Genomic DNA, 12356 nt, shown 5'->3' on the forward strand with positions numbered 1-12356 from the left:
TGGGGTGAAGTCTTCTCGCGGATGACAAAATTAAAAGTTTGGATGAGCTTATCTTGGTTGTGAGCCGTACCAAGGTGAATATTTTGGTTTGTCTGTAGGGTTGTGTCTGCGAATATGTGTTGGATTAGTCTTTGAGTGTGGATGTGTAGATAAGCGTGACTCTTGGCGCGACTCATGGAGTCTTGTTTGTTTTGTTTTCTGGCTTTTGCAGTGTAGAAGGTTTGTATGGCATCTATTATAATTACTTGTAATTGTAACTGTTTTTATTATAATTCCTAACGCCACTTCAGCTTCATTATTTCAACCGGCGCTACATGAAGTATGTGTAAATCAGGCAAAGAAATAAAATGGTTGAGTATGGGTGTGGTGACACAGAGAGTTTTGGATACTTATAGTGGGTGAAAGGCAAGTGAAAATATTGATGGTGAGACGTAAGGTGATGATGGAAGTTGAGTATTTTGAGAATAAAGAAAGGCACAGGCAGGTGAGGTTTGACACAGTGATGCTACGAATGAGGAGGTCACCGCGTGTTTAGGTTGAAAAGGGCTGGAAGGTCACGAGATGCTTCGATGGTTGTAAGTCGTAAACACTATTTTTTGTTTGTGTTGAGTGGTCGTCAGTGGATGTGTGTGGGACTTTGTTAACTTTCTGGGACGAGGTAGAATGTGTAAGGATACAGTGAAGGCCTTGATTTGGATGATTTGTAAATTGTAAATGTACCGTCTGTGTGTTTCAATTATCTTATTTGTTTTATAAATGCTTCTGTTATGCTGCTAATTGCCAGAATGTTCCGATTATGTTCCAATGTTTTTTAGATTACGTTAATAAGATGCACATTTCTCTTGAAACATGAGAAGAGCCATCACGGCTCCTGATGTTGGAGAAATGATGGTCTTCTCTCATGAAATTTTGTAAATTCAGTTACAACTTTGCTATCCATGGATTGTGTTGTGCCTTCGGTCATTATGAAATTTAATGACTAGAGTTGAAGCTATCGTCGAACATACAAATTCTTGTTGGTTTGAGTCATAAAAAAACCCGTCAGATTTTAAGACATGTCTTATTTGTGCATACACGGGCTGGATTTCTAATTTCGTTCGTCACAAGAGCAAAATCTTCCAGCTTTAATCAGCATGTTTCAGGGTCACGTGTGAATAATTTACAATTGGCTTCGTTAACTTAGTATGACTGCACGTTTTAAGGTCAACAGTGGCATTTTTGAGAATCATGCACCCTTGGTGGTGTTTACCAAAGACAGTTGTCAGCACGCCCCGCCACCCTTGTGCGGATAAAGTGGATCGGAAAATTGATAGATGGATGGAAAAAAAAGTGTGTGTGTGCGTATGTGTACACTGACCGTACGTAAATTTTTTCATCTTTTGTACTTATACATTTGAGTAATGTCCGTCATCTTTTCTCTCTTTTGTGACACTCTTCAAGGGAGATCTACAGTGAAAACACTTCACAAACTGCTTCTCACGGTTGCATTTTCTAGCATCCGCCCCGTTTCAGAATGAGCACACTATTTTGACACATGGTGAGCTCCTCCAAAAGAGATCCAATGCATCCTTTTACTAGCCATAGCTCGTGTTTTGTTTTTGTTTTTAAACGTTACCCGCTTAATGATCAACCTAGTTTTCCAAAACCATTTGACTGCTATTGCCCTAAAAAAACATAGTTGATGTCTTTGATGTTAATAGCACTCTTTGTTAGGATTTTTGTTGACGACATTTCACGTCAACGGTGCACAGAGCGTTTCGCAACAAATATTTGAACAAAAGCGGTGGTGCAACACATGTACACAAATATTCATTCATCTTCCGAGCCGCTTGATCCTCACTAGGGTCGCGGGGGGTGCTGGAGCCTATCCCAGCTGTCTTCGGGCAGTAGGCGGGGGACACCCTGAATCGGTTGCCAGCCAATCGCAGGGCACACAGAAACGAACAACCATTCACACTCACACCTAGGGACAATTTAGAGTGTTCAATCAGCCTGCCACGCATGTTTTTGGAATGTGGGAGGAAACTGGAGCACCCGGAGAAAACCCACGCAGGCCCAAGGAGAACATGCAAACTCCACACAGGGAGGCCGGAGCTGGAATCGAACCCGGTACCTCTGCACTGTGAAGCCGACGTGCTAACCACTGGACTACCGGGACGCCTGTACACAAATAACATACCAATAATCAAAGGTATACATTTTATTTAGTCCACAATGAAAAATGACTAATATTACAGCAGCTCAGTGAGACACTTCGAATAGTAGAATAATTAATCTGAATATTATTTTTCGTATGTGTCTGCATGACTATATTAGAAGGCGACAGGTGGCCAAGGGGTGCACACCTGAAGGAGTCTCACAATGAAATGTATTGCAGTGTTAATCTTGATGCACAAGCTGTTTAATAATTTCATTCTAATTACTCAATGTTTCCATTAAGTAATATAAGGGGCTATTTTTCTTTATTAAAGAACCCAAACAACATTGACTTTTTTTGAGCAGGGGGTGAATGGATTAATGGCATTTCCAATCATTTTAATGGAACAAAGCAATTTGAGATGTGAGTGTTTTCAGGTCCAAGCCTGGTCACGGATTCAATTCATCTTCTATCTCAAGGCACCACTTTATTGGATCATTTTTTCTTAAGTTCAAGTTTAGCATTCAGTAAAAGCGAAAGTTATGTATTGTGTTATACACAAGTACCGTATTTTCACGACTATTCGACGCATCGTACTAATGGCCGCAGTCTCATTAATGGGTGACATTTCTGTATTTTACACATACACAGGACGCATCGTAATAATGGCCGCAGTTTTACAGTGGTAAAACATATGCCAGCTTAAACATACGGCATGCATGCGCGCACTCTAACACGTTAGCTTTCAGCATACGGTAGCATGCCAAGACATATAGATAAGATAAAAACACGTTTTTAAAAAGGCAACGAAAGCAGAACTGAGTTCGGGTGTATTGAGCCATCGTACAATGTTCTCACGTTTATCGATCAATCATCACCCAGAAATCCATCAAAGTCCTCATCCTCTGTATCAGAAGCAGAGGACTGCACATCTCAGTTGTCATTGAATGCATCACATGCTCCTGTGAGTTGCTACACATTGCCGAGCGGAAAGAAGGAGTAGCAACAGCAAAGTCAACATTTCTCTCGTGTGAAGCTTTCCCACATTTGAAAGTAAAGAACAGAGCGAAACATGGTGGCAGCGCGTGTGTGTGTAGAAAGAATTGAACAATTGTGCAAGTACCGTAATCCATCAAAAACGCCGCGTTCCCTCTCGTTGTTGCGTATTGTGGCGTAACTCGCCAAGTGCTGCCTCTCACTCTTTGTAAAGTTGTGTTTGCCACCGATCATCCATTGTTCCCATGCCGTTTGCAACTTTACTGTGAACGCCCGGTTGATGCCAATGTCCAGCGGTTGGAGTTCTTTAGTCAACCCTCCAGGAATAACGGCAAGTTCAGAGTTCATTTGCTTGACTTGTTTTTTTCACCGCTGCTGTGAGATGGGCACGCATGCCAAAAGCATAACCGGTGGCTTTAAGTTTGAACTGAGCTTCGTAGGCGTGTCTTTTTGTCGAATTTATTTTCAGGGGTTCTTAGAAACCAAAACCGGAGTTGTTTTGCAACAATGCACATTGCCACACTCTATACAAGTGTTGGTACTGTACTGGCTTGAGGCGTCCACTTACACGCCCACCCTTCACCATTGGCGGACTAGCTTGCCTGTCCTCTCTCTCCCCCTCGCTCTCTCTCTCCCTCTCCATATATGTATATATACACGCCCACCCTTCCCTGATTGGCCGACTTCTTTTCCGCATGCCTGGCCACAGTCACTTCCGCCTTTTCTCTATATAAACAGCGTGTCGGCTGTCAGTCAGATTTTGGAACTCAGCGCATATAAAGGACGCTCCGCACCATAAGGCGTCCTGTCCATTTTGGAGAAAATTTAAGACTTTTAATGGCGCCTTATAGTCGTGAAAATACGGTACTTCACCATGACAGGGTGTGCACTTCCCGTTTTACCTGATATATCTTGTCACACATAAACGTTTGGCCTCCCAATATCAGCAGGGTGTGCCCTGCCTTTCGCGGTCGAGCACAGGGACCGGTCACAATTCCATCATTTTGAAGAATTCTTTTTTTACATTGCATTGCCTCTTCTACAATTATCCTGAAAACACAGAAACATCGGAATTGCAGGATGAATGATTCTCATTAACCAAAATGAATAGAGGGTTGAACAAATACATTAACATCAGATACCTGCTCCTCTTGTCCGCCATTACAAGTTCTTCGCATGCAACAGCCTCCAGGAGACATTCAGAGGGGAGAAGAGCCAACCTTATCCCCCCAAGCAGCTCTGGTAAATGGTGACGACGATTATCCAAGTCATTTCGAACCCATCGCATCACAGAGTTAAACACGACCTACAATTGAAGGAAACAAAACGAACAAAAAGTAAGAACTAACTAATAACTACATTTTCCTGGTCTAACACAAGCAAATACAGCGATGCAAACGGCTCAACGCTATGATTTTACAAAAAAGGAGATCGGAAATTATTCCGAGCAGGTCTTCCAATTGTGTCACTAACAAAATGGCATATTGAGATGACATGTTACACTGCATCTTTGAGTAACTATTAGGTTCGTGACCTACAAGTTGCTACTGGTTATTTTTTATTTTTTGCTAAACTGTTTGACAGCGATAAGCATGAATCTACAGATAAAACAAAAGGTTTTCCAAGGTTGATGAGAGTAAACTATTTTCATATTCATAATTCATATGACAACTGGCAAGCTGAAGTTCTCTCTCTCTCTTTGCGATGCTCTAACAGCCGTTTAGGTTGCTCTCATGGCCTCCAGTGAATGCGAGGACTTATTTAACAAACAAAAAAATTGAGTACAATAAAAGATCCAAAATAAAAGAAATGTAATTCAACATCCAGCAACCACTGTCACGCTCGCCTGCTGCACTCCGCCCCACCACAAAAATGACATTACTGTGATGGCATACCCATTAAGAGCACACCTCTGTGATCTTGGGTGAGCCCATGATCCGCTGGAACCAAAAACGTGAATTACAGGAGCTTGACTTGTGATTAATTAATTAATTTTTATTCTTAAACATCTTGCCAAAAAAATTCACATCACACTCACACTGTATTTCTGCTTGCGATGTGTTGACAACAGATGTGTCTCAAGTGATGCTTTAGCACTTTTGCAGTTCAAAACAAATCAGTTTCCTTTTCCAACTGTTCTACACTGTAACATGAGAGCTAATCTACAAACACCATGCAGGACATTTGAACGAGAGATGCCGGGTTAACTACATTCTAACCAGCGATGGTAGATTAAAAACACTTCACTTCGTAGCTGAGCAATGTGGTGCATTGCTATCTTTCACACAGACGACCACGGTTTCAAATTCCAGTCATGCCACAAACATCCGAATGGGTATGATAGACGCTGGCTCTGTCCAAATTCATGCGCTGCGTTTTCCGAAGGCCACTTTTTTGGCCGCATGACGTCACTTCCAGTGCAACTAGACTGCACCTGGCATCCAAATTCACATTAAACCTGTACAGATTCACCACAATTTATGTGGTCCCCGGAGGCCACATGAAAAGGAGCCTTTGAAGGCCTTGAAGGGTCCAGTCTGCAATTTGTTTTTCTAAATTTTGGAAACCACGTGTGGCTGGGTCTCGCCAAATGTGACGCCATGGCGCCGAGAAAGGTGCCGCGAAATGTGGCCTTCTGAGGACGCAGCCAGTGAATTTGGACACAGCCCTAAATTCCAAACCCCTGCCCGTGTTAGAATGGCTAGGATCCATCATGAAGGGCATCCTGAGTACCAGAGCCATTGATGACCAGATATACCACACCAGACAAGACCCAGGGTGGAGGTTGTGCAAAGAGGCACCTGAGATGATCCAACACATAACTGCAGGGTGTATGATGCTGGCAGGGAAAGCGGACATGGAAAGCCATAACCAGGTGGCTGACATCGTCTACCGAAACATCTGTGCGGAGTATGGACTCGAAACCCCAAGGTCAAAATGGGAAACGCCTCCAAAGGTGATGGAAAATGACCTAGTGAAGATCCTGTGGGACTTACAGATACAGACTGACAAACCGGATATCGTGATCATAGACAAAGGGCAGAGAAAAGCCATTGTAGTGGATGTAGTGATCCCAAGTGATGGAAACATCAGAAAAAAGGAACACGAGAAACTGGAGAAATACAGAGGGCTCAGAGAGGAGCGGGAGAGAGTCTGGAAGGGAAGGGTGACAGTCGTGCCTGTGGTGGTCGGAGCACTCGGGGCAGTGACCCCCAAACAAACCCGCCCAAAGTGGTTGCGACTGATCCCGGGAAAAACATCAGACATCTCAGTCCAAAGGATGACGCTGACAACCATGGCAGCCTCGGTTACGCGCTCCCTAGTATTATTCCTGTTTATTTAATTTTTGTTAGTTTTTGGTGACCCTACGCAGCTTACTTACATGAGGGAAGAATTGCTTAGCGTTTGGGAGTCTACTCTCTGATTTTTTTCACCATCACACGAAAACGCAGAAGATTTTTTGGTGTCAATAGCGAGCGGAGCGGCTGCGCGGTACGGAGCATGGAAACGCCGTTGGAGAAGGGGGAAGCGAGCCGGCGTGCTAGTCAAGTTACGGCAGCGTGGATTTCGAACCCCGCACCGATCGATCCAACTTGCTAATCTACGATCTCTGCCAAACAAGATGGACGAACTTCTCACAAAATCCAACAAAACCTTTGCAGGTTCTGCTGCACTTTGCTTCATTGAAACCTGGCTCAGTGACCGCCACCAGGACTCCGCGCTACATCTAGCCGGCTTCCGCTGACTCTGAGCTGATTGCGACATGGAGCTATCAGGGAAATCGAAAGGTGGTGGAATATGCTTCTATATCAACGAAAAATGGTACACTGATGTCACGAAGCTCGACACACACTCCAGCCCTTAGTTGGAGTCGCTGTCTCTAAACTGCAAGCCATTCTACTCGACACGTGAGTTCACCTTTTTACTAGTCGGTGTTTACATTGCGCCACAAGCTAACGCTAACACAGCAAAACAAACGCGAGCTGAACAAGTAAACAAACTCGAACTATCCAGAGTCAGCCCTTATCATTTTGAGCGATTTTAATAGAGCACATCTTCACCGTGAACTTCCCAGATAAAAGCAGCACATTGACCGTTTCACCAGAGAAGGTAGCACTCTAGATCACTGCTATACAACACTCAAAGGTTCATACCGATCGATCGCCCGCGCAGCACTGGGCCTTTCTGACCACAATTCAACACACTTAATTCCTACACACAGACAGAAACTCAAATGTGTAAAACCGATTGTTAAGACTGTGAAGAAATGGACCGATGAAGCAAAACTAGCTCGACAAGAATGCTTAGACTGCACTGATTGGGGCATCTTGGAAACTTCAACGGGCACACAGACACCGTCACATCATATATCAGTTTCTGTGAGGACATGTGTGCACCAACGAAGTCCTTCTGCTCCTTCAACAATAACAATCCATGGTTCACTCCCAAACTCAGGCAACTTAGAAAAGAGAAAGAGGCCACATTTAGAAGTGGAGATCGGGCACTGTACAAACACCCCCGGAATTAATTGACAAAGAAAATTAACATCACAAAGAGAAGCTATGCAGAGAGGCTGAAAAAACAGTTCTCTGCTAACGACTGCATCTGTGTCGAATGTCCTGAAAGCAATCACAAACAAAAGACACCATCCCCTCAAACAGTGAACAATAAGGGTCTGGCTGATGAACTAAACATGTTTTTTTGCCGATTTGAAAAGGACACCCCCATTTCCCACCTCTACCAGAAACTACTCGATCCACGCCCCCACCCTCATTCTCTGCCCTACAGATCCACGAACAGGACGTGAGATGGCTCTTCAAGCAGCAGAAGATCATGAAATCTGCGGGGCCCGACAAAGTGTCCCCCTCCTGCCTGAAAGTCTGCGCTGGCTCCGGTCTTCACACAAATCTTCAACAGATCCCTGGAGCTGTGTGAGGTCCCATCCTGCTTCAGTCTCCCATCCTCCCAGTTCCCAATAAACCAGCAACATCGGAACTGAACGACTATAGGCCTGGTGCTCTTACGTCTGTGGTCATGAAGTCCTTGTGCTGAACCACCTAAAGAACATCACCGGACCCCTGCTGGACCTTCTTCAGTTTGCCTTCCGGGCAAACAGGTCTGTGGAGGATGCAGTCAACATAGGGCTGCACTACATCCTCGAGCACCTCGACAGCACAGGGACCTACTTGTGGACTTCAACTCTGTGTTCAACACCATCATCCCGGAACTCCTCACCCCCACACTTCTCCAGCTCGGTGTGTACCCGACAATCTGCCAGTGGATCCTCAGCTTCCTGACGGGATGGACACAACAGGTGAGATTGGGAAGAATAACATCATCAACACGCACCACAAGCACTGGTGCCCCACAGGGATGCGTCCTCTCTCCACTGCTCTTCTCCCTCTACATGAACGATTGCACCTCAACACACCCAGCAAAGTTCGCAGACGACACCACAGTCATCGGTCTCATCAAAGACAGCGACAAGTCCGAGTACTGACAGGAAGTAGATCAGAGCTTTGGTGCAGCCGACACAATCTGGAGCTGAACACGCTCAAGACGGTAGAGATGATCGTAGACTTCAGGAAACATCCTTCACCACAGCTGCCCCTCATACTATACAACTGCCCTGCGTCAACCGTCGAGACCTTCAAGTTCTTGGGAATCACAGTCTCCCAGGACATGAAGTGGGAGGTCAACACCAACTCGATTCTGTGTTCTTCGGTTAATGGTTTGGTTTGGGGCTGCCACAAAAAAAGGACAAAATCCGACTGCAACTGACAGTTTGGACGGCGGAAAAAAATCATTGGCACCGCCATACCGACTTTGGAGGACTTGCACACCGCAAGAACCAAGACAAGGGCACGGAAAATCCTACTGTTAGGGTTGTTCTGTTTGTGACAACAGGTGACACTGTAGGGCGCCCCCTGCAGTGGCACACCTATTGGTCATCGTTTCATTAGTGTGTAGTTAAAAGGTCTCCCTGCCCGAACAGTCAGTGTCGGATCATTGTGTGTCTCTGTGCACGTGTCATGTTTTGTTTTCAGTCTTAGGTTTTGTTTGCAACTTTGTTTCCTGGGGTTTCTGGGCTTTATTTGAGTGAGTTTCTCCGGTTTATTCCTGTTTGCAATGCTGTTAAATACATCTTGGTCAGTCCACCCTGCTCCTCCCTGCCTCCCTGCTTTTTGGGCTCTTACGCCGACCACGGCGTGTTGGCCGGCCTCGCTAGGTCAGCTCGTGCTCTTCGCGACGGTAATGTTGCCAGCGTTAACTATTTAAAATAGCCTATTCAGTTAAAATTATAAATAATAAAAGGAGAGATGAATTTTATCTGTGGTTTTATTGTTCTTTTTTTCTAAAGTGTCCTTGAGTGATTGGAAAGGCGCTTGTAAGTGAAATGTATTATTATTATTATTATTATTACTGGACCACCCGCACCCTGCCCACCACCTTTTCCAGCTACTCCCCTCAGGCAGGCGCGACCATGCGCACCAAATCCTGCAGACACGTTAACAGCTTCTTCCCTCTAGCCATTAACTCCCTAAACAGTAACCTAAATCTACCTGTATAGTGGCTCTTTGCAATTTTGCACACCCCTGGGGAACAGCATCCCGTTATAGTTATTGTAGCTCCAGCTCTGTACACACTTGAACCACTGTCACTGATCTATATTCCACAGCACCAGACACTTAAAGCGCTCAAGGACATCTGCATAATTGCACACTTGTTTTATGTTGAGAGGGAAGAAATTTCATTTGTACTGTATGTTACACCTACGTACATCACATTTGTACTCAATTCAATTCAATTGTTGTACTACAAATACTGCTCCTGGTCACTTTAAAATGGTTAAATGATTTTCCGTACCAACTGTACAACTGTTATACCATTGTATTCTACCAGTGATCACTTTAGCTCTATTTGATTGATTTGATTGATACTTTGCACATTGTCTCACAGTTGTCATTGGGTGGTACCACCGCACAACGGTACACTTGCATTACGGAATGTCCTTCCTTACTTATTTGTCATGTCCTCGTTTATGATGATACTCGTGCAGCATGTTCTACCGGAGACAAATTCCTTGTGTGATCTACATACTTGGCCATATCTTTATATTGTAATTTGATGAAACTATATAAATATTGAAATATAAATCAAACACATTCAGAAGTTGTTTTACTGACAGCAATCATGCTTTTCACGGTTTTATTTTTTTTGCCATGGTATCGTTGCCTTTTTTTTTTGGCATCTTTGAAAGTTTTAAATAACTGACCAGTTTTGTCAGTTGCTGCTTTTGCAAAAAAAGTTATTTTAAAATATGTTTGCAAATATAACTTCAGTCTCACTCAATCTTTACATCACTGTATGCCAAATTGAGACGGCTACGCATAAGCAAAAATAGTCATGCGACCACATTTTGTGCTGGTACGACCAACTGAAAAAGTTAGTCGCGTCAGTGCTACGAGTGTAAAGGTGCGTGTAGATCCATGTTCCACAGCATTCAAATTATGAGAAAAATGGTAACATTCAAAAATAAAAGCAATATTCCTTACCTGTTCATCTTCTATCTCCAGTTCATCACTCAGCACAAGTTCTAGCAGCTTTTCTTTCGTCAAACTATAGAAGTCCTCAGATTCTCGTATCTAAAGACCATATCACACTTCTTAAAACCAAGTTATCAATATCTGTTCATTTAGACATAAAGCAGAATTTCACATAGAGTTGAGAAAATGACAAACAAAAAATAAACATTTTTACTGTCTCATAGTAAATAGTTGTATATTAGATAGACGATGTTCTTAAAAAGTCAGTAGCATGAGACACAAGTCATACAAACTGGTGAGCATTTGGTAGCATTCTCTCTTTAATAAAGCCCAACTCAAAACACCATAAACTTAATTATAAATACTGTATACCATGGTCAGATAGAAAGCAACTTGCCGATCCTTAAGAAATTGAAGCCTTTTTGGTGCGCCCTATAGTGCGGAAAAAACGGTAGTTCTTTCTGTCAATGGTGGCCCAAGCAGGCCTGCAGTTTTCTCTCGTGTGTGAAGACGAGGTTTCTCCACTACAAAATGATAGTCATAGGGCCATTTTATCTTCCAACCACTCTGTAATACCTTAAAAGATCACCAAGCACCTCAAAATCCGATGCGTCTTTTGTATGGTCATTACGGTAATCCATCGACTCCAACATGGCTCCTTCCTGGAGACATGCTTCCAATGTTATAACTTACTGTTGGTTCAGTGAACTGTGTCGCGGCTTTATGAAATACGTTTTTGTTACAGGTCCGAAAAAAGGAGAGCTGTGTTGTTCATGTTTTAAAACAGTCTCAACAAATACAGGTCCGTCTTTGTCTGTCTACGTGCCTTCTTTCGTTCGACTCAAGAGGCATTCAAGACCGCCTCCGAAAAACAAACTAATGATAACTTCAATGACACGACAATTGAAAATAATACATCAAAACTGAAAAGCAAGCGAGGATATCACAAAATACATTCTACAGCCACCCCTACAGAATTGATATTGTGATTTCATCATTTGTGAATACACAACAAAAAAATAAATAACTACTACTCACATCTGATCGTAGTAGTCGTGGCGCTATGATCAAGGAAATGCCAATACGTTTTTCGGAGGCAGTCATGAACGCCTCTCGAGTTGAACGGAATAAGAGAAGGCACGGAGACGGACAAAGACTCACCTGTATTTGTTGAAAAAAGGAGAGCTGTGGTGTTATTTTTATTTTTTAACACATACTTTATTATTGGTTTTCACAGTCTCAACAAATACAGGTACTGTATGTCTTTGGCCGTCTCCGTGCCTTCTACTGACTGCTGTCAGGCTGCTGAATAAAAAATAAAATGATGTGAAAAACAATTGTAAATAGCACAGCCACCTTATCTATATCTACATCAGAGATGAGAGTTGACTTTTCTGAAAAATCCAGAAAATATATCTATACTGTGTATGTATGTGTGTGTGTATATATATATTGCGCGTCGTGCCGCACGCGGTCTCTCCTTCCGTCTGTCCCTTTTCAAAACGTACCTACTTCACCGCGCCGCTGTGCGCCGCCACTGCGCCGCTCAGGCAGTGGCTCACTACGATCACGCGGGCATCTTAGCGAAAAAATGTTGTCTACCCACAAGCATTGCAATGAAATTGTTAGTTATTTAGTAGAGCTAAATATCTCTTTATTTTCGCGATAAGCAATGA

At 43.4% G+C, this 12356-nt stretch overlaps 1 protein-coding gene across 3 annotated transcripts in view; it reads right to left on the reverse strand.

The window, feature by feature from the left end:
- The window catches only part of LOC127597673 (kelch-like protein 25), a 39778-nt gene that overhangs the window by 9825 nt on the left and 17597 nt on the right, over window positions 1–12356 (reverse strand). For all 3 annotated transcript variants that reach the window (XM_052060885.1, XM_052060886.1, XM_052060887.1), the window contains exons 5-7: window positions 10690–10779; window positions 4276–4439; window positions 4036–4183 (exon numbers count right to left, since the gene is read on the reverse strand). In XM_052060885.1, the coding sequence (XP_051916845.1) occupies window positions 4036–4183; window positions 4276–4439; window positions 10690–10779 (402 nt within the window). The remainder of the gene's footprint in view (window positions 1–4035; window positions 4184–4275; window positions 4440–10689; window positions 10780–12356) is intronic.

Source organism: Hippocampus zosterae, chromosome 3 (genome assembly GCF_025434085.1).
Source record: "Hippocampus zosterae strain Florida chromosome 3, ASM2543408v3, whole genome shotgun sequence".
Taxonomy (NCBI): Eukaryota; Metazoa; Chordata; class Actinopteri; order Syngnathiformes; family Syngnathidae; genus Hippocampus; species Hippocampus zosterae.